Source organism: Coenobita brevimanus, chromosome 60 (genome assembly GCF_032717465.1).
Source record: "Coenobita brevimanus isolate Jiangsu-jjx chromosome 60, ASM3271746v2, whole genome shotgun sequence".
Taxonomy (NCBI): Eukaryota; Metazoa; Arthropoda; class Malacostraca; order Decapoda; family Coenobitidae; genus Coenobita; species Coenobita brevimanus.
Genome location: NC_137013.1, coordinates 31,077,400 through 31,101,377, shown reverse-complemented (window position 1 = coordinate 31,101,377; position 23,978 = coordinate 31,077,400). Strand labels below are relative to the sequence as shown.

The window sequence follows — 23,978 nt, the reverse complement described above, 5'->3', positions numbered from 1 at the left end:
TGATGAAAAAATTGATAGCGGCAATGACCCGCCCCAGGTTAGAATATGCAGCGGTAGTGTGGTCCCCACACAAAAAGAAAGATATAAACAAGATTGAGAGAATACAAAGAACAGCAACCAAGATGGTCCCCAGTCTGACAGACCTGTCATACAGAGAGAGGCTGAAAATACTGGATTTGCCTTCCTTAGAGGAACGGAGAAAGAGGGGAGACATGATTGCAGTGTTCAGGACCTGGTGGGAGTAGATAAAATTGACAAAGAAGATCTGTTTGTATGGGATAAGAGAGCAACAAGAGGACACGGAATGAAATTGAAAAAGTCAAGCTGCTTGAAGGATATCAAGAAATATAGCTTTCCTTACAGAAGTATAGACTTATGGAATAGCCTGGACAAAGAGATTGTCCAGTCTAAAAACTTAAACGAGTTTAAAGCCAAATTTGACTTATTGAGAAACAGTGATGGAAACCCACGAGCATAGTACATTCCGTGTATATCACAATTAGGTATAAATATTTAAATATTGGAACGACTTAGACAAAGAGGTGGTGCATGAGAAAAACATTCATGTGTGTAAAGGTAGACTTGATAAATGTGGATATGGAGACAGGACAACACAAGCATTGCTCAATTCCTGTATACTACAAATAGGTAAATACACACACACACACACACACACACACACACACACACACACACACACACACACACACACATTCACTGTCACTGGTGTGCTTACTCAGTGAAGTAGGAGATGGGACAGAGTGGAAATGGCTGGGAGTGGCAGAGGTGAAGATAAAGTAGAGAGGTAAGATGAATGGCTAAACACACTAAATCATTTTTGTGAACATTAGTGACATCCGAGTTTAGAGAAATTAAGACCTCACTATTTTCTACTATTTACACAGCTACATAAAAGATCACAAAATCATTTTTTGTGTACTTTCTGTTTCTGGGCAAAATTACACTATTTCCCATATACTACTGTAGGTGGAGCTAGTGAGAATATTCTCCAATGACTGACCAGTTCCACCTTCTTAACAACTCCTAATGAGCTAACAGTACAATGTGTTACCTTGTGACTGGTAGCAGAAGCCTCCTTTGTGTGTACAGGTAGTCCCCTACTTATGAAAGGGTTACGTTCATAGAAACTGCTCGTAAGTCAATTTTTTTGTAAGTCGAAAATGCATTTAATATACAGTAGTACGCATAATAAACTGAACATCATAGCCTAGCCAAGCCTACCTTAACCCTTTAACTGCGGGTGTCATTCCTGAATGACAGTGAAAAAACTGGACCAAACCGCGGGTGTCATTCTGGAATGTTCGTGAATATTTTGAATATCAAGCATTTTTTCCGCGCGCCAATTGTTTCAAGGGAGAGTAGCTATTAAGTTCTTTCACTCCAACCGACCACCCACCTCCCTCCTCCCACCCTCCCGGGGGCCCCCCACCCCTGCCCAAACACGCATCAGTCTCTGTCCAGCTTTGTGCGTGACAATGGCGCTGACGCGGCAGTGAAGTGCAGGCAATTACAGTGCCTAATACCTACCTCTGTGAACACAGTGTGGGTGTTTATCGTATGTGCAGTGTTCATATATGTTTATAGTATTATTATCAGAGTGTGGTTGGCATTTGGTACTGGTGTGTGGGGCAAAAATTAGTGATTTTAGATTGTTCACTTCTAACGGCACTGCGCGTCCAGTGAAAGTCCATGAAGTCATGAAACCTACATCACTGCAAAGCTGAAGGTTAGTACTTTCTAATGGTACCTTACTTTTTGCTCTAGCTTTATTCTGTGCAGAGTTATAAAGGTTTAAAGGTTTGTTTACATTTTGGCTGGAACTCCCACGGGGGGGGGAGGGGGGGGGAAGTCGGGTCAAAACAATGCCCGTGGTTAGAGGGTTAAACATGCATAGAACACTTACATTAGCCTACAGCTGGGCAAAATCATTAATACAAAGCCTATTTTATAATAAAGTATTGAATATCATATTATTTACTGAATACTGTACTGACATCGTTGACTGTGAAAGTCCATGTTCACGTGTGATGGCCATTATGGGCTGGTTCACAATTCCCCATCAGGATGATTCCCCATCACAACAAAAAACAGGACAAGTCACTGTCTTGAGTAACTGCCTTCTTCTTCTTCTCACCAGTGGCAGGAGAGACAGAAGGGCATTTCGTAGACATGATGGACGCACAAAACACAATGTAGATACAGGGAGGTATCCAAAAAAATGCTGGTAGCACAGAACACTACAAAGCATTGGAGCATCAACTGTTTACACTAACAACCTCCCGGCAGACTGGAAGTGTCTCGGCTCGCTGCCACTGCATCATACCACATATTGCGAGCCCAGGAAAAGATCAAAATTCAAATTTCGAAGAACGGTTTCTAAATTCGTGAAGCTGAAACTTTGTAAGTCGACTGTTCATAAGTAAGGGACCACATGTAACAGGCAGCAGATCATACTTAAGACAGTACATTGGCCTGTTAAGTCTGAGGAGGCAGAGTAACACTACTATTTAAGCATGAGGAGCTAGTGAGAAACACAGTCTGACACAGACAAATTCAGGACGCATTTCCCACAAGACACAGTGTATCACTAGACACATTTGTGCAAACACACTTTTATTACAAAACACACAGACTGATCACCATTTCCCCTTTTTGGTTCACCTCTCCATATAATACTGGTGTGGATTATAATATCACCAATGAGTTCCCTAGTTCCTCAAGCTGTTTGTAAATAGCTTCCACTTATTGTAATTTGGTCAGGTAAGGGGAATAACTCATATTCATATTTGTATTGTAAGTCTACATGGATCCCCTTTTGTAAATGAATTCTGATTTGCTTTGTGTGTATGTTAAAGTGTGAGGTAAAGTACGTTAGTTCTCTTGTGAGCTTTACCCTACCACTTTGGTGCCTGATAAATGGTTAAGGGTGCACCATAATATACTGTATACTAATAACACATTTGGAATCCTTGCCAGGAGAGCTCTGTGACACCATATTGGCAACTTTGGCCTGATACACAGTGCTTACTCTTACCTAATTAACCCATAATCAGTGTTCATAGCCTTAACAAATGATAATAGTCAGAAAATTTTTAGATTCTCAGCCTTACCCAACCACAGCAAAAGCTCTCACAAGGTGTGAGCTCATATTGCTTGCCCAGGCCATACAGTTGAAATATTCCGTCAAAATCACTTTTTTACTTGAACTAATTTTGGACACCATGTTTGAGCACAGTGAGTCCCCCATATTTAGCCCAGAGCCACCTACTCACCATAATGCTACACAAGGCACTGGCCCTGAAGCTTTGGTGTCAGATATACCTGGCCCCAGTGATTATTCTGCTCATGATACTGGTGACGAAGTGCAACCTGAGCTAGCCAAAATTAGGTTGAGAGAACTAGAATTACAAGCTCATATTAGACAAAACAAAATGGATCATAAATACAGGAGCAGGCACGCTGATAGTTCACTTCAAGCTTATAATTCATCTGCCAGGGAATCTTCTGATGTTACCAGGAATACAAAGCCTGGCGGAGGGTTAGTGCCCCTCCCTGGAAAACAACTAACTGAAAAGACGAACAAGAAGCCTCGGGCAAGGACTGACCAAAAGATGATGACCATGGACTAGACAAAGGACATGGTAATCATAACATGGAATGTAAGAGGTGCGAATGATGAGGTGAAAGAGAAAGAGATTGTCCAGGTGCTTGAGGGTGCAAAAGTTGATGTATGTGGAGTAACTGAAACTAAATGAAGAGGTGAGAGCATGAGAGAATGGGAGTATGGATGGAGTATATGTGCAGGAGTAGGTGAGAATGAGAGGGCAAAAGAAGGAGTGTGTATAGTTGTGAGTAAAAGATGGAAGAAGAACATAAGAAAGTATGGATCAGTTGGGTCAAGGATTGTGTAGGTAAGATTGAAAGTTGGAATACAAATGTGGGCGATTGTGTGTGTGTATGCGCCAATGCAAGATCGTGCAAGCAGAATGAGAGAAGAGTTCTGGACAAATGTGGAAGTGTGCATGGAAAAGTTTGGAAGGAATGAGAGAGTGCTTTTGATCGGTGATATGAATGGTAAAGTAGGGAATGTGAAGGTGGAAGGAATAGTTGGTGAGTGGGATGTGCCTGCTGAGATAGAGGAGAATGGCAGTGCGTTAGTGGACATTTGTGCTGGGAGAGGGTTGGTGATAGCCAATACCCTCTTCAGGCACAAAATGATCCACAGGTATACATGGCGAGTGATAAGAAGGGTGGGTGGTGAAATGAATAAAAGGAAGGCAATGATTCATTATGTGTGTGTGGATGAAAGGATGCGAAGATGTGTAATGGATGCAAGAGCTTATAGAGGCTGGGGGAGTGGACTTTCTGACCACTACTTGGTGGTGGCCAGAATCAAGATCCAAATAAGATGGAGAAATTGAAGAAGGGAAGGACGGGAAGAAGAAGTATTTGCAAGGAGAGTGGAAAGGTTACAAGAGGATGAGAAAAAGGAAGAATATAAGAGAGAAGTGGAGGAACGATTGGGTAAATATGAATTGGAGCAGATGGGGGACATGGAAGATGTGTGCAGGATATTCACTGGAGAAGTATGTGCAGCATGTGATATGTGTGGGATGAAGAGAAGATGGAGGGGGGTGCAAGGAACAGCGTGGTGGAGTGAAGAGGTGAGACAGGCTGTGGCACAAAAGAAGAAAGCATACAGTGAATGGATGAGAAATACGGGCGTGGAAGAAGTTGAGAGGCGGAAGAGAGAGTTACATGTAGAAAGAAAGAGAGAGGTGAAAAAATTAGTAAGAGAGAGTAAGAAGAGAGTGGATGAGGAATTTGGAAGGAATTTGAGTGTAAAGTGAAGGGACTGTAAGAAAATGTTCTGGAAAGAGGTGAAGAGAGTAAGACAGGGTGGAAAAGAAGTTAGCAGGGGAGTGAAAGATAAAAATGGTAGATTACTAGTGGAGAAGGGAGAAAAAGTGAGCAGATGGAGAGAACACTTTAAGGAATTGTTGAACATATAGGATGGAAATAATGCGAGTATAAGTGGCTGGGGAATGGCTGGGAGAAGGAGGGAGGTGAGAAGACAAGAAGAAATCAGTAGGATGGAAGTTGTGGAGGCAATGGGGAAAGCCCCAGGAATTGATGGAGTGTGTGGTGAAATGCTGAAACATGGGGGAGAGATAGTAGTAGATTGGATGTGGATGATGTGCAGATTGGCCTGGGAGGAAGGTAGAGTCCCGGATGATTGGAAGTTAGGTATAATTATTCCCTTGTACAAAGGAAAAGGGGAAAAAGAAGTGTGTGGTAATCAGAGGGGCATTTGTCTTCTTAGTATAATAGGAAAAGTGTATGGTAGGATACTTATTGACAGAGTTAGGGAAATAGCAGAGGAATTAGTTGGAGAAGAACAGGGAGGCTTTAGGAAGGGAAGAGGTTGTGTAGATCAGATATTCATTCTTAGATCTTTAGTGGAAAAGTTTCTAGAGAAGGGAAAGGAGTTGTATGCGGCTTTCATGGATTTGGAGAAAGCATATGACAGAGTGGATAGACAAGGATTGTGGAAAGTATTAAGAATATATGGAGTAGATTTTTTTTTTTTTTTTTTTTTTAAATAACAGAACGGAGGAAGGAAAAACAAATGGAGAAAAAAAATAATCCATACACCAGATTACTGGTGTCCTCTGTTCATAAAATATCTGTAACAGTCAGACTTGAACAGTTGTAGGTTGAAATTTGGAGGAAAACAACTGTGGGGAAGCGAGTTCCACAGAGATGCAGTTCGGGGAATGAAAGAATTCTGATAGGCAGAAGTTCTGCAATATGGTTGAGTGACATTCCAGTCATGAGCGCTACCAGATGCCCGTGTAGCATGAGGGAAGGCATGGAGAGGTGGCACCATGGACGCAACTTCGTCTGAGCATTTGCCAAAAAAATATCTGTAAAATAATGCAAGGGAGGCAACATTCCTTCTTACTTGCAGGGGAGGTAGTTTATATGTAATGGCAGGGTTGTTAATGATTCTAACAGCTTTATTCTGAATTTTGTCTAGTTGTCTTAATGCAACCTTTCCACAACCATTCCACAAGGGTGAGCAATATTCAAGCTGAGAGCGCACATGACTCTTATAAATTATAGCTAACTGCTCATCGGCGAAGAAGTTACGGACTCTGTACAATAATCCAAGTTTCTTTGAGGCGGTTTTAGCAAGTGATCTGACATGAGAGGTCCAGCTGAGGGCACTGTTAAGTGAGACACCAAGAATTTCAATACTTTTGGAGATGGGAATATTAGTAGCACTGAAGGTAATGTACGAATCTGGCAATATCTGTCTATTAGTAAACTGTATATATTAATAGACAGATATTGCCAGATTCGTACATTGGAAGTTGTTGAATGCTGTGAAGAGTGAATTTTTCTCTTTGAAGGTTTGATTGAAATGGATGTGTCATGTCTCCATGGTTGTTCAATCTGTACATGGGTGGGGTAATAAAAGAGGTACAAGGTAGGGCAGTGGATGTTGGAGTGGCCCTGGTGAGAGAGGGTAGTGTTTGGAAACTCCCTGTACTGTTGTATGCAGATGATACTGTGTTGGTGAGTGAAGACAAAGGGGAGCTGCATGGCTTGGTGGATGAGTTTGGGAGAGTGTGTAAGAAATGGAATCTAAAGGTGAATGTAGGGAAGAGTAAAGTGATGGTCTTTGAGAGAGGTGAAGTCAGTGAATGTACAGCGAGGTTGGATGGGAAGGAATTGGAAAATGTGAGCACGTTTTAGTACTTGGGGAGTGTGATGAGTAAGGATGGAAGTTTGAAGGGTGAAGTGCTTGAAAGGGTACAGCAGGGAAGATAGGTTCCTTGAAAGGAGTGATAAGAAACAGGGAAGTGAGCATGGATGTGAAAAAGTTACTACATGACAGTATTGTGATACCAACTCTAACGTATGGAAGTGTAGCTTGGATGTTGTTGGAAGGACACATGTCAAGTGTGGAAATGAGTTATTTAAGAGGAGCCTGTGGAGTCACATGGAGACAGGCTGACAATTGAGGACATAAAGGAGCATTGTGGTGTGGATGTGGATGTGATAGGAAGAGTTAGGAGGAATACACTGAGGTGGTTTGGCCATGAGGAGAGGATGGAGGGTGAAAGACTGACAAAGAGAGTGGATGTGAGTGACGTGGAGGGGGGAGAGGGAGGGGGAGACTGAGGATGAGATGGAGGGATGGGGTGGAGAGGTACTATATATGAGACAGGGGGGTGTGAGTTGGGAGCAGGGCAGTGAAATGACAGGGGACAGGGTGACGTGGAGGTGATTTGTTTGTGGCCACCCCGAATGGGATTGAGGCGTCTGGCAATAAATAGATAGACAGACCTCCCTTTAATGAGCAAGACGTCACAGAGTACTTGCAAATGTTTGAAAATGTGGCAGGTTATTTTTCTTGGTCAAAAGACTCTTGGTTAATAGTAATGCAGAGTGATTTGACTCTCAGTTGATCAATGTGCGGACTATGGCTGTGTAAAAGATAACATTCTCAAAGCATATGTGTTTGTGCCAGAGGCATACAGTCTTAAATTTAGATCCACCTTTAAACAGAAAGATCAGATGGAATATGCTAAAGTACTCAAAGATTTATTTGGTCAATGGCTGCATTCTAAGAAAGCTAACGATTTCTCCAACTTGAAAGAACTCACGATCTTGGAGAACTTTACTGGTAACAAAGATAAGGGTGTTGCTACTCAACTAGCAAAGAAAAATTCAGATACCTTAGCTGAGGCTGCTGTTGTCACAGATAATTTTAGTATAATGCATAAGCACGAATGTCAGCACAGTCATTTGTCATAGGCAAGAGAGTGGACCAACCAGTTTTTGTGAGCCCTTCCTCTTGCAAAGGCAAGTTAATGTCAAGTGACACTACTGGGAAAACTGCAACCCCAAAGCACGTTAGTTCCACTAAAGTAAGTGGCGACAGTGTTGCCAGAGGGTCAAGAAAAAGTGTCAGGTTTTGCCAATTTTGCAAGAAACTGGGACATTTTGGGGATTGGTGCTGGAAGGAACATGGGAAAAGTTCCAAAATGAAACCTATTACTTCGATAAACTCTCGGGGATCTTTTGACACCAACAGAGAGCAGCCACCCACAGGTAGCATTAGCAGTAGTCAGACACCCCCCCAGCAGGTGCATATTGTCGATAAGGCCAGAGTGAAGCTGTCAGTGGCTGATAGGCAGACTCCTGTAGAGCCACTGTTTGACACTAGTAAGATAAGGGCAGTGAAGCCATTAGGATAAAGTGAGAGTGGTAATAAGACTATATCTGAGTGTCCTCCCCCAAGCAGTACACAAAGTGACACCTCCCCACATAATTTATTTGCTAACTTCCTATCTAAGACGTTAGTTTAACTTGATGGGAATGGTGGTATGGAAATCACTATTCTCAGAGACATAGGTGCAACACAGTTACTAATGTTGATGTTGATAGTTGATGTAGATGACCCTGATGAATGTGTCTTGTTGCAGGGTATAGCTGAGTTTGTATCTGTTCCCCTAATTGAGGTGAAGCTCCAGTCAGAATTAGTTACTGGTTCAGCATGTGGGTGTTGCTGACCAGCTGCCTGGACAAGAGGTTACTTTCCTTTTGGGAAATGGTGGGAGGACAAGTGAGTGCTGTGTCTTGCATGTCAAAAAATCTCCAGGGTGAGGATAAGTCTAAAGAGCTGGAAGTTGACTGAGTATGTCCTGAACTGTTTCCTGCTTGTGCTGTAACCAGAGCTAAGATGGCGAAGGCCAGCCATGATAATTTTGACAGTAATGGCAATGGCAATGCTGATGATCATTTTGGGCTTGGTGATAGCTTCTTTGCCCAGCTGACTGACTTTCAGGTTGATGATTCTCCCCAGATTGATGCAAATGCAAGGTTAGCTGATATGCAATGAGCTGATCCGGAGATTGCCACTCTAATTGACTCAGCAGTCAGGGAAGATGAATGTGAGTCTGAATTGTCAGAATGTTATTATTTAAGGCCAAGTAACATGTAATGTGAAGATGGAGACCTCCTATTGTTGCTCATGATAACAAGTGGGAAAATGTACATCAGGTGATGGTTCCAAAACCCTATAGGCAAAAAATTACGTCCATTGCTCATGACTTGCCCTTAACAGGTCACTCTGGGGTGAGGAAGACTCTCCCACATCTGGCAGAATTTTTACTGGCCTGGAATCCGTTGAGATGTCTCCAGGTGTTGCAGGTCATGTCACACCTCCCAGTTAGGCAGTAAGAGCAATAAGCCCATCCCTGTGGTTTCTTTGATTTCTCTACCTGTGTTTGATATCCCATTCACTAGAGTCCTTGTGGGCATTGTTGGCCTTTGCCTAAAACCTCCTCAGGCTACCATTACATCCTCACAATGTTAGACATGGCCTTTAGATTTTCCAAAGCCATTCCCTTAAACATTTCAGCTAAACTAGTTGTAAAAGAGATGCTGAACTTTTTCACCCATTCTGGTCTCCCAAAAGAAGTTTCTGTCAGATCAAGGCAGTAATTTTAACTCCAGACTTTTCAGACAAGCCCTTCAGGAGTTAGGAATCTCCCAGATCACTTTGTCAGCTTACCATCCTCAGAGTCAGGGTACATTTGAGAGGTATCATCAAACTTTGAAGACTATGCTTAAAAAGGTGTGTGTGTTAATGAAAAGGAATGGGACAAGCATTTGCCCTTCCTATGTTTTGCAACCAGAGAGGCGCTGAGCGAGTCCTTGGGCTACTCCCTATTTCAGCTAATCTTTGGCCATGAAGTAAGAGGTCCTCTTAACCCGTGGATTGCGAGCCACAGCTCAGGCTGGGTAGCGTCGCATTGCAAGCCACAGTTCAGGCTGTCCTGACCGTGCATCACCGCTAACTACTCCACCCCTAAGCAAACTTACCATGGCGCTATGCAAAGACGGAGAGAGGGAGCTTTTTTTCTTTTCACTAGATGATGCCCTGGATGTTTATCTTCAAGTTTATAATAAACAAAACCAATTTTCTTTTTTTCACTACTCCCCTATGTAAACTTACACATGGCCGTATGCAAAGACGGGGAGAGAGAGAGAGAGAGAGAGAGAGAGAGAGAGAGAGAGAGAGAGAGAGACAGAGACAGAGACAGAGAGAGAGACAGAGACAGACAGACAGACAGACAGATTATTTTTTTTACCAGATGATCCCCTGGATGTTTGTGTTCAAGTTTATAATAATAATAATTAAAAAAAAATAAAAAAAAATCTTAATTTTTTGCACGCCATGGGGTGGGATAAAAAGTGTAAATTACACAATGCACTGTGGTAGGTGGGGGCACTCACCATCCACTTACTCAATGTAGTGCTGCTCTTGGGTGTCTGCCCTTTCCTCTCCTCCATCCTTCTTTCCTTCCATCTTCTTCTGTCTTTCTTTTTTTCAGTCTTTCCTCGTCTTTCTGCCTACTTTACACTCCCTCTTCTGTCTTTCTTTCCTTCATTCTTTCATATTCCTTCTGCCTGTGGGTGACTCTACACTGAGTGACAAGCCAAATGGTTTCCTGTACACCAGGAAACCATTTACTATGATGGGTGGTAACCATATAACCAAATTTTGGCGCCTGGTGGTTTAGTGGGTAATTATTGTGCTCCAATCGGATTGAGCCGGTGAAGGTTTATATCCAAGGGTGGTTGGGGTTTATTGCTCACGTAATGCCACTCAGGGATGAGTGAGATTAGTCACTCTCATCTTAAATGTCATGACCAACTGCCTAGCCCCGGGCTCCTACGCTCCTCATGGGGCAATGTAGGGTTGGATGATGGATGGATGGATGAAGAACAATGGGTCAAGGATGATGACCAAATTAACTTGGTAGAGTATGTGTTAAAGTTCAAAGAGAGATTAGCCTATAGTATGGAAGTAGCCAGGGCAAACTTTGAGCCATCTCAGGAGAAGATGAAGAGGTGGTATGAGCACTCTGAGAAAGTCAGGAACAGAGTGTTTCACCCAGGAGATCAAGTTCATGTCTTGTTTGCCGGTCATGGTCAGCCTCTGCAGGCAAGTTTTGTAGGTACTTATGTAGTAGAGAAGAGGGTAGGTGAAGTTCATTATGTCATCTTAACCCTAGACTGGAGGAAAGAACAAAGGTTGTGCCACATGAATATGTTGAAGGAGTACCACAGGTGAGACATGGACCCCCCTAGTGCTGCATGCATGGTGTCGGCTATCGAGTTCATGGAGGATGAGGGCTGACCTTTGACTCTGGACCAGACGACTAGTTGGAGAGAAAACCAGGAGGCATGGAATACATTAACCAATGAACTCTCCTATTCAACACCAGTGCTGTGTGCCGAACTTGTTACCCTTCTCAAGAAGTTCCCTAATCTCTTCTGGGACACACCAGGATTTTTTTTTTTTTTTTTTTTTTTTATGTGGGGAAGAAGGAACCAAAGGCAATGAGCCCACAAAACTGTTCCTTCCAAGAGAAAAACAAAATACAAGAGAGAGCCAAATTCAAGATCCAATCATTTAGAAATGCCCGGACACACTGCGTTTGAAAGACTGGAGATCATAGGAAGCAGGAAATACAGACAGAGGGAGACAGTTCCAGAGTTGACCTGTTGCATAAATGAAGGACTGGGAGTAACGGTTAACTCTTGCATTAGAGAGCTGGACAGAAAATGGGTGAGAGTTTGCTGCTAGACGGGTGCTACGCGCCCCTCGTAGAAGAGGCACAGCACGACGTGGATGTTGGAGACACCAGCCCTGTAAAGCAGTCACCCTACCTAGTTCTCAGAAGCAGTCCATAATCCATGAAGAACTGACCTACATGCTGCAGCAAGGGTTAACTGAACCATGTCAAAGCAAGTGGTGCTCCCTGGTTATTGTGATCCCAAAATCCGGTGAGTCATATCATTATTTTACTGATTAACGTAAAGTCAACTTCATTACCAAGACTAACTCCAACCCAATTTCTAGAGTTGATGACTGTGTGGAAGCTATGGGCAGTGCAAAGTTTATAACTAAGATAGATCTGATGAAGGGATAATGGCTAGTCCCACTCACTGAGAGGGCCCAAGAAATATTCTTTTTTCTGGTCGGTGGCAATACTTATAAGTGTAAAGTCATGTCCTATGATATGAAGAATGCCCCTGCCATCTTCCTGAGACCGATGAATGATCTCACAAGGGATCTTAAGGGATGTGTCACTTTTATTGATGATGATGTTTTCAGTAACTCCTGGAAGGAACACTTGAACCAACAAGATGCCTTCTGGCAGAGTGTCCTCAGCTAATTTAGTGCTTAATTTAATTAAATGTGAATTTGTCATGGCTCAAGCACAGTACCTAGGCTATGTGGTTGGATTAGACCAAGTAAGCCCATCTGATGTTAAAGTTAGGGCCATTGTCAACTCCCCCAATCCCAAAATAAGAGAGTTGTAGCGATTCTTGAGCATGGTAGGGTGCTAGCTATAGACGTTTTGTCCGAATTTCTCTGATTTTATAGCCCTCCTTGCTGATTTATTAAGGAAAGGATCAAGTATGAGTGACATCAGACTGTGAGGATGCCTTTTCTAAAAGTCAAAGCCATTCTATCAAGTCACCCTGTGCTTTAAGCTCCAAATTTTCATAAACCCTTTAAATTAGCTGATGATGCCATTGCCCTAGGGGCCAGCACAGTTTTGCTTCAGGATGGTGATCAAGGCTTTGAGATGCCCGTGAGCTATTTTAGCAAAAATTTCAGTAAGGGCCAGAGAAATTATTAAATTATTGAGAAAGAACTCCTTGCACTCATACTTGCCCTGCACCACTTCTCAGTTTATGTTGGTCCAGGGTCAGGTAGTGAGGTGGTATACACTAATCATCACCCTCTGAAATACTGCCCCGATTTTAAGTAAAAAAATCTCAGACTGACCCGTTGGGCCCTACTTCTCCAATACTCCCTAGAGGTTCGACATGTAAAAGGGGTTATAAATAGTTCTAGCAAATTACCTGTCCAGAATTTAACTTTGTACAATACTCAGAACTTTCCCCTTGGTAAATTTCTTTCCTCGGGAAAGGAGGTGTCACTAGTGTGGTTACCCAGTGGAGTAGGAGATGGAACGGATTGGAATGGAATGAAAATGGATGAGGTGAAGATAAAGAAGGGAGATAAGAAGAATGGCCAAAAACACTAATTCATTTTTGTGAATGTCAGTGACACTCAAGTTAAGAGAAATCAAGACCTCATTATTTTCCACTAGTTACACAGCTGTGCAAAAGATCACTAAATCATTTTTGTGTATTTTCTGTTTCTGGGTAAAATAACATTTTGTAATTTCCCATATACTACAGGAGGAGGTGCTAGTGAGAATGCTCTCCAATGACTGACCAGCTTACAATCTTAACAACTCCTAACTGGCTAAGAGTAGGATGTGTTAGCTTGTGACTGGTAGCAGAAGACTTCTTTGTGTGTAACAGGTTGTAGATTATACTTAAGACAGTACACTGGCCTGCTAAGTCTATGGAGGCAGAGTAAAGCTACTATTTAAGTGTGAGGAGATAGTGAGAAATATAGTCTGACTCATTTTAACGCAGTTTATCACTAGACAAATTCAGGATGCATTTCCCAAAAGAGACAGTGTATCACTAGACACATTTTTGCAGACACACTTGTTCACTTTTATTACAAAACACACAGACTGAGCACCATTTCCCCTTTTAGTTCACCTCTCCATACAGTACTGGTGTGGATTAAAATATTACCAACAAGTTTGCCTGGTTCCTTAAGCTGTGAGTATGTAACTTCCACTTACTGCAATTTGGTTAGGTAAGAGAAAGAACTCATTTTTATATCTGAAATCGTAAGTCTAAATGGATCTCCTTTTGTTAACAAATTCTGGTTTGTTCTGTGTGTATGTTACAGTGTAAAGTACAGTAAGTTAGTTCTTTTGTGAGCTTTACCCTACCCTTTTGTTGACTGAGGTTAATAAAGCACCGTATTATATACTCATGACACACACACACACACACACACACACACACACACACACACACACACACACACAGGTTGCCGAAAGAGATGGAGCTCTCATGGATCGTGGGGAAATAATAGCCGAATCAGCAGCAAAAAGGAGACCAGCCAATAGTGATTATGTGAATGAATATGTGAGTGGTGGTCCCGTCTGATATTAGGGAAAAAAACGTAGATTTCAGTCAAACAAGAGTAAAAACACAGTGGAAGCGGAAAGTTTTCATGGGCTGCATCATGGCGGAAGGAGGTAGTTTATTGTTTACATCCAGATGGTGGTGAATTTGCGGGCTTCTCAGATGAGGATAAGGGTAAAGGAACTACTAAAATGAACAAAACAAGGGTAGCAGGAGTGGAAAAAATGGCAGAGAGGAATGTCCAGGAGTTAAAAAAGGTGTGGACAATAATTAGAGAGCTGCGAGAATGGACCTTAGAACAGGAGAAAGAGATTAAGATACTTCAGACCAAGTTGGATAACATCTGCACATGCAGTGTTGAACAAGACAGGCAAGTTACAGAATTAAAATTGAGTAATGAATCTGCCTCAAATGAAATAAAGCAGCTCAAGAGGGAAAATATGAGGTTGAATGAAGGAAAGGACAGGATGAAATGTAAACTAGATGAGCGTGAATCAAAATCATGGATGCATGATGAACATGTTAAGGAAATCAAGGAACATCACAAGGGGTGCAAGAAAATTCAATGGGAAGGGAATATAAATCTGAAAGAGATTATAGAACAACAAAACAAGGAAAAGGTGGAAAAGGAAGTGGTTGGAGTACTAAAAAGTAGAGAATCTTCAGTCAGGGATGTAGCAGTCAAGAAAAAATGTGTGATAATTTCAGGAGTAAAAGAAAAATGTATGACAGATCAGAAAGGGAAAGAGAAGAACTGAGTACGGCTAAAGAGATAGTATCAGTAGCTATGGAGGGTAAAAACGAAGCTCAAGAAGAGACTGAAGAACTATTTAGGCTAGGAAAGTATGAGGAAGGAGGGGCGAGGCCACTTAAAGTTTAAGTCTCAGGTAATGGTAAATGAAATCATCAACAGTTATCAGAAATGGGAGTTCAACAATGTTTGGATAAGGAAAGAGAGATGAAAATGAGGAAGAAAGAGCTAAGATAAAGGAGCTAGTAAAGGAAACAAAGGCAAAAAATGAACAGAGAATGGAGGAAGAGAAGACAGTGTTCTATTGGAGAGTTATGGATCAGAAATTAAGGAAGTGGTACCGACAGAAAGAGGGAGAGAAGAGGGAATAAAGCAAAATGAAAAAAGTTGGAAAGTGGCATATATTAATGTTGATGGTTTAATATAGGCAAGATTAGAACTCAACGATTACTTGAGGGTACATGAACCAGACATTATGTGCTTTGTTGAGACCAAGGTAAGGGAGGATACTGATATCCATATGGGAGATTGTAAATACAAACTGTGGAGAAGAGACAGAAAAGGAAAAAAACGGGAGAAGGAGTGATGATAGCAGTGAAGAACAACATCAATGTGGAAAATGTGGAACTGGAAGAGGGTAAGGCTGAAGCGATAAATATGAAACTAGAAACTGGAGAGAATGGCAAGAGAGACATTGCAGTGGTATATGTTCCCCCTAAGACAAGGGCACTGAATGACGATGAATACCAGGAGATGCTGCCAGACATGGTTAGTTATCTACAGAAAGTGACTGAGGAAAGCAACAGCATAATTCTGATGGGTGATTTTAATTGTAATTGGGTGAAATAGGAGGAACGAGACTCAGGAGGCAGTGAAGATTCGTCGGGCACTTTACTGTTAAATATAGCAATGAATAATATAATGACCCAATGGGTCAAAGAAGAGACAAGATTCAGAGATGATGACATGCCAGCAAGACTAGATTTACTGCTAACCAAAGAACCTGATGTAACTGAATCTTTGAAATATCTGTCCTATAGGAAAAAGTGATCATGTGATCACTGAGTTCCAGATGATAAAAGGGAACGTGGTGCCAAGAGATGAGCCAGGGAAGATACAACTTTGGCAAAGCAAACTTTACAGAACTAAGGAAATTTTTCAAAAATGCGGATTGGAGAAAATTCAGGGAAACAAGAGAGATACAAAGGAAATGGGATATCTTTCTAGACCTCTATAATTCGGGAGTGGAAAAATATGCTCCAAGAGTGAGTGGGAAAAAAAAAACAGAAAAAGAATTAGTTTAACAGAAGGTGTATGATAGCAAAAAAGGAGAGGGACATGGCATGGAACAACTGGAGAAAGAGAGGTAACAATAGAACAAAGAAAGAATATAGAAGAACTAGAAATGAATAAACAGGAATACGTAAAGAGGGGGAATGGAACTCTGAAAAAGGTATAATTGACAAAAATAAGGAAGAACCCAAACTGTTTTATAGATTTCTTAATGGCAAAGTGAAACAAAAGGAAGGAATCACCTAACTGGAAGTAGAAGGAGAGGTCTATAAAGATGTGGCAATGCAAGCTGAAATAATGAACAAATTTTTTCAACTGATTTTCACTAAAAAAAAGGGATATTGTGGAGGTTGAGGGAGGGACTAGAAATGTAGCTATAAAAGATATAAAACTGAAAGTGCAGGAAGTTTATAAATTACTGAAATCTCAAGATGTATGGAAGGCCCCAAGACCAGATGGAATCTCTACACGGGTCCTGAAAGAATATAGAGAACAACTGGCGGATAACATTCATGGTTTAACTGTGTGTTCTCTGAAAGAAGGGATAGTGCCTCAGGAATGAAAAAGGGCCAATGTGGTACCAATTTCTATGGGAGGAAATAAGGAAGAACTCCTGAATTAAAGACCAGTGTCCCTGACCAGCGTAGTCACAAAATTGTGCGAGAGAATTCTGAAAGACAGATGGATAAAATACCTGGAAGAGATGAACATTTTGGCTGAAAGTCAGTTTGGATTCAGAAATGGAAGGTCGCGTGTTTCTGGCTTGTTGAGCTTTTACTCAAGAGCTACTGATGTCCTACAGGAGAGAGACAGCTGGGTGGACTGTGTGTGTATTTCGATTTGGAGAAAGCCTTTTACAAGGTACCCCACAAGTGACTAGTGTGGAACTGGAGCACATAGGAGGACTGAAAGGAAACCTCCTGGAGTGGATGAGAGACTTCTTGAGAGACAGACAGATGAGGACAATAATAAAGGACAAGATGTCTGGATGGAGGGATGTAACAAGTCGAATCCCACAGGGCTCGATGTTAGTGCCAGTAATGTTCCTGATTTAAGTAAACGATATGGTAGATGGAATGAACAGTTATGCAAGTCTGTTTGTTGATGATGCAAAGATCTTGAGGAAAGTAGAAGTTGAGGAAGACTGTAAAATGCTGCAGGAGGACCTGAATAGGATTCATGAATGGAGCCAGATGTAGGAACTGAAATTCAATGCAAAAAAATGTAAAATATTGGAAATGGATAAAAGTACCAAGAGGCCATCACTGAATTATATGATGTGTAATGAACTAATCACAAAAGCAAGAGAAGAGAAAGATTTGGGAGTGCTGGTCCAGGATAGTTTGTCACCGGAAATACATAATAACAAGATAGTTATAGAGATGTACAATCTCTTGACTAACATAAGAGTAGCATTTCATCACATGAATGAGGAGATGATGAAAAAATTGATAGTGGCCGTGATCTGCCCCAGGTTGGAATATGTGGCAGTAGTGTGATCCCCACACAAAAAGAAAGATATAAACATGACTGAGAGAATACAAAGAACAGCAACCAAGATGGTCCCCAGCCTGGAAGATCTGTCGTACAGAGAAAGGCTGGAAAAGCTGGATCTGCCTTCCCTAGAAGAAAGGAGAGAGAGGGACGACATGATTGCGGTGTTCAGGACCACGATGGGAGTAGATAAAGTTGACAGAAAAGATCTGTTTGTATGGGATGGGAGAGTAACAAGAGAACATGGAATGAAACTGAAAAAGCCAAGTTGCTTGAAGGATATCAAGAAATATAGTTTTCTGGATAGACGCATAGACCTGTGGAATAGCCTGGACAAAGAGATCGTCCAGTCTAAAAACTTAAACGAGTTCAAAGCAAAATTTGACTCATTAAGAAACAGAGACGACACCCCACGAGCGTAGCTCATTTCCAGTATATCACAACTAGGCAAATACAACTAGGTAAACACACACACACACACACACACACACACACACAAAACCTCTCCCACTTACCTGGTGGAAAAAATAGTGAAAGGCAGCTGCATCGATAACTTTGAGGCGGTTGAAAGAGGGTGGTCGGAACCGTAATCGAAACTGCAGTGAAATGTGCTCCGGTAGACTTGATACCTGGTATTAAAATGTAAAAATCATTGTCAGACTTTAGCTTAAGTCAGGGATGTGTTCATACATACCACAAATTTTTTTACATTGTACAAATACCCAAAGAAGTGATGACCCAATTCCCAGCACTTTTGCTCAGAAAGTGGTATCTGGCAACCACCATGACCTAGTTATATCTCCTATATTGCATCGGAAATGCAAGTGTTGTCGCTGCTTGCTTTGTTGAGAGGTGGTACGCATTTTACAGTGGTTAAGATGAATGACTCACATAGTTCAAGATGGTTTGCCTAGACTGATGATTATTAACTGAAGGTTAAATTTACTGCTGTAGGCACAGGGTCATGAAGATACACACATGGTGAGAGGAGTTCCTTGGTGTGACATAAGGGGCTCAGGCCCCACACGTATTGGTCAACTTTCATGATGCGAGTGCTTACACTACAGAAAGGATAGGAAGAGAAGTCAGTCTGAAGACTGAGTCGGGAGAGTTAACACATACAGTAGAGTCCATGAGCTGCAGTTGTGAGTGTGCCACAACCGTGGGTAACAGTAACATCAGTAGCCACACACTATGCCCCCACAAAGTCATAGACCCTCACCATGTAAGTGATGTCATCACGTGTGGTAGCACTAAGTGTCTAAGGATTGATGTAACTGTGGCATACACACATGTTTATGTATGTATATATAACAGTAATTATGATGGATATGATAGACTACTGTGTTTATAATGCTAGAGTAAAGATATGATGTTCATGCTGTGTGTTAAACACTAGGCAGTATGGATTTAGAGTCTCTGTCACTGCAGGTCTGAAAAATATATGAACGAGCCCAACTGGCGGGTCCTGTTATTATCCTGAAGACTAGGGTTTAGTAGTATGGCGCTTACAGCAATTGTTAACTGTTACTCCCAGTCCTTCATGTATGCAACAGGTAAACTCTGGAACTGTCTCCCTCTGTCTGTATTTCCTACTTCCCGTGATCTCCAGTCTTTCAAAAGCAGTGTCCAGGCATCTTAAATGAACGGATCTTGAAATTGGCTCTCTTCTGTTTTTGTTTTTTTTTCTCGAAAGGAACGGTTTGTGGGCTCCTGGCCTTTGGTTCCTTCTTCCTTGCATAAAAAAAAAAAAAAGTGTCATAATTTGGTTATACGGTTACCATCCAGCATAGTACTGTAAAAGATTTCCTGATGTACAGGAAATCATTTGGCTTGTCACTCAGTGTAGAGCCACCCAGAGGCAGAAGGAGGAGGAAAGGATGAAAGAAATACAGACAAATGAGAGTGTAAAGTCAACCAAGGACAGAAGGAAAAGGAAAGAATGGAGGAACAAAAGACACAAGACGATGGAAGGAGGAAAGGAAAGGGCAGGCACCCGAGAGCAGAACTAAATTGATAATAATAACAATAATAATAATAATAATAATAATAATAATAATTCACTGATTCATTCATCAACTAATTCAGTGTTACTCCATGAGAAGCATAGGAGCCCAGGGTTAGGCAAGCTGGTCCTGACATTTTGGATGACAGTGACCAGCCTCACTCCTCTCTGAGTGGTATTGTGTGAGCAACAGACCCCAACCATCCCTTCGATGTAAACTTGCACTCACTTAATCCGACTGGAACACTTTAATTACCCACTAAACCACCAGAAGCAATTATTTGGTTATATGGTTACCACCCAGTGCGGCAAATGGTTTCCTGATGTACAGGAAACCATTTGGCTTGTCACTCAGTGTACAGCCACTCAAAGACAGAATGAAATAATAATTTAAAAAAAATACATAAATAAATAAATAATAATAATAATAATAATCTATCTATTTATCTATTCCCAGACGCCTTAATCCCTTAAGGGGTGGCCACAAACAAATCGCCTCTACGTCGCCCTGTCCCCCGCCATTTCACTGCCCTGCTCCCAACTTACACCCCCCTCTCTCATATACCTCTCCACTCCATCCCTCCATCTCATCCTTGGCCTCCCCCTCCCTCTCCCCCCCTCCACCTCACTCACATACACTCTCTTCATCAGTCTCTCGCCCTCCATCCTCTCCACATAGCCAAACCACCTTAGTGTGTTCCTCCTAGCGCTTCCTATCACATCCAAATCCACACCACAACACTCCTTTATATCCTCATTTGTCAGCCTGTTTCTCCATGTGACTCCACATGCTCCTCTTAAATAACTCATTTCCACTGCTTTCACTCTTGACTTGTGTCCTTCCAACAACGTCCAAGCTTCATTTCCATACGTTAGAGTTGGTATCACAATACTGTCATGTAGTAACTTTTTCACTTCCATGCTCACTTCCCTGTTTCTTATCACTCCTTTCAAGGAACCAGTAACCTTTCTTCCTTGTTGTACCCTTTCAAGCACATCACCCTTCAAACTTCCATCCTTACTCATCACACTACCCAAGTACTTAAACGTACTCACATTTTCCATTTCCTCACCATCCAACCTCACTGCACATTCACTGACTTCACCTCTCTCAAAGACCATCACTTTACTCTTCCCTACATTCACCTTTAGATTCCATTTCTTACACACACTCCCAAACTCATCCACCAAGCTTTGCAGTTCCCCTTCGTCTTCACTTAACAACACAGTATCATCTGCATACAACAGTACAGGGAGTATCTAAACACTACCCTCTCTCACCAGGGCCACTCCAACATCCACTGCCCTACCTTGTATCTTTTTTATTACCCCATCCATGTGCAGACTGAACAACCATGGAGACATGACACATCCCTGTTTCAACCAAACCTTCAAAGTGAAATATTCACCCAGTTCACCATCCACATGCACTGCAGCCTTAGCACCATCATACATACTCTTCACAGCATTCAACAACTTCCCATCTACTCCATATATTTTTAATACTTTCCACAATCCTTGTCTATCCACTCTGTCATATGCTTTCTCAAAATCCATGAAGGCCGCATACAACTTCTTTCCCTTCTCTAGTAACTTTTCTACTACAGATCTATGAATAAATATCTGATCTACACAACCTCTTCCCTTCCTAAAGCATCCCTGTTCTTCTCCAACTAATTCCTCTGCTATTTCCCTAACTCTGTCAATAGGTATCCTACCATACACTTTTCCTATTACACCAAGAAGGCAAATGCCCCTATGATTACCACACACTTCTTTTTCCCCTTTTCCTTTGTACAAGGGAATAATTATACCTAACTTCCAATTCTCCAGGACTCTTCCTTCCTCCCAGACCAATCTGCACATCTTCCACATCCATTCTACTACTATCTCTCCTCTATGCTTCAGCATTTCACCACACACTCCATCAATTCCTGGAGTTTTCCCCAATTTGACTTTCTTCATTGCTTCCACAACTTCTATCCTACTGATTTCTCCCTGTCTTCTCACCTCCCTCCTTCTCCCAGCCATTCCCCAGTCAATTATGCTAGCATTACTTCCATTCTCTATGTTCAACAATTCCTTAAAGTGTTCTCTCCATCTACTCACTTTTTCTCCCTTCTCCACTAGTAATCTACCATTTTTATCTTTCACTCCCCTACTAACTTCACTGCCACCCTGTCTTACTCTCTTCACCTCTTTCCAGAACATTTTCTTACAGTTCCTCCATTTTACACTCAAATTCCTTCCAAATTCCTCATCCAATCTCTTCTTACTCTCTCTTACTAATCTTTTCACCTCTCTCTTCCTTGCTACATGTAACTCTCTCTTCCGCCTCTCAACTTCTTCCACGCCCCTATTTCTCATCCAATCATTGTATGTTTTCTTCTTTTATGCCACAGTCTCTCTCACCTCTTCATTCCACCATGCTGTTCCTTGCACCCCCTTCCATCATCTCTTCACCCCACACACCACATCACATGCTGCACAAATTTCTTCTGTGAATATCTTGCACACACCTTCCACGTCCCCCATCTGCTCCAATTCATATTTACCCAATCGTTCCTCCACTTCTTTCTTATATTCTGCCATTTTCTCATCCTCTTGTAACCTTTCCACTCTCCTTAGAACTACTCCTTCCTCCCATCCTTCCCTTCTTCTATTTCTCCATCTTACTTGGATCTTGATTCTGGCCACCATCAAGTGGTGGTCAGAAAGTCCACTCCCCCAACCTCTATAAGCTCTTGCGTCCATTACACATCTTCGCATCCTTTCATCCACATACAAATAATCAATCACTGCCTTCCCTTCATTCAGTTCTCCACCCTCCCTTCTTATCACTCACCATGTATACCTGTGAATCTTTTTGTGCCTGAAGAGGGTATTGGCTATCACCAACCACCTCCCAGCACAAATGTCTACTAAGGCACTGCCATTCTCCTCTATCTCAGCAGGCACACCCCACTCACCAACTATTCCATCCACCTTCACATTCCCTACTTTACCATTCACATCACCGATCAAAAGCACTCTCTCATTCCTTCCAAACTTTTCCATGCACACTTCCACATTTGTCCAGAACTCTTCTCTCACTCTGCTTGAACGATCTTGCGTTGGCACATACACGCACACGCTTGCCCACATTTGTATTCCAACTTTCAATCTTACCCACACAATCCTTGAGCCAACTGATAATAATATAATAATAATAACAATAATAACAGTCATCATCATCATCATCATTATCCACCATCCAGATCCCTTTCCCACCATATGGCAGGGTGAGGAATAGCAACATCCAGACAGCCCAAGTTTGCCCAGTCGAATGATCCATGATTCCATTCACTCACCATTCAGGACCCTGGAATCCTGGCCCTATCTGATACGCCAAGAACATTCACCATATTCTGTAGCTTCACATAAACGTATCCAATAAAGTAAATCCGGAAGCTATCACACTAAAAAGGGATGCCAAATCCTTGATCATGCACTTCTTCTCACAACATTCATCCAGCCAGCTCGACCTCTTGTCAGTCCCCTAGCCTCACGGACTTCCATGCCTCTCTTCCTCACACACTCTTCCACAATACCCCTCCACCTTCTCCTTGGCCTAACTCGTCTCCTCCCTCCTTCAAATTCACTGAGATATAGCTTTTTCACCACTATGTTGTTATCCATTCTCTCCACATGACCATACCATCTCAGTACACTCTCTTCGATTCTGGTATCCATAGACTTTCACTCCACATCTCTCACGAAACACATTATTTCGTATCCTATCCACTCTCTGTACTCCACATACATTCCTTAGCAGTCTCATATCCATTCTTCTCATTCTTGACTTTTCATTTTCATGCCACACCACAGTCTCACATCCATATGTTAAAGTTGGCACTAACATCCTTCAAGTAAGCCTCATGCAGCTGCAACACTCAGGCCTCTGATTCTTATCAAGGCCTTCATAGCACCAGCTACTTTCCATTTTTGTGTCACTCTACTTTCCACACTTTTTGCACATTTTCCTCTCTCTTCTATCACTATACCCAGGTATTTGAACTCTCTCATCAATTCTAGTCTCTCTCCATTTACTGTAGCATCACAATGGGAGTCACCTTCTCTCTCAATAACCATCGCTTCACTCTTTCCAATGTTTACTCTCATGGCACGACACTCACAGACATTAGCAAAACTTTGCATTAGTTTTTTTTTTTTTTTTTTTTTTAACAACAGAACAGAGGAAAGAAAAACAAATGAATTTAAAAAAAAAAAAAAAATCCATGCACCAGATTACTGGTGTCC

The 23,978-nt window shown here is 41.9% G+C and overlaps 1 protein-coding gene across 1 annotated transcript in view; it reads right to left on the bottom strand.

Annotated features, from left to right (window-relative positions):
• hop (tyrosine-protein kinase hopscotch) overlaps positions 1 to 23,978 on the bottom strand; it is a 271,133-nt gene that overhangs the window by 233,570 nt on the left and 13,585 nt on the right. Inside the window, exon 2 of the mRNA XM_080275140.1 lies at positions 18,190 to 18,303. Coding sequence (XP_080131266.1) covers positions 18,190 to 18,303 — 114 coding nt within the window. The remainder of the gene's footprint in view (positions 1 to 18,189; positions 18,304 to 23,978) is intronic.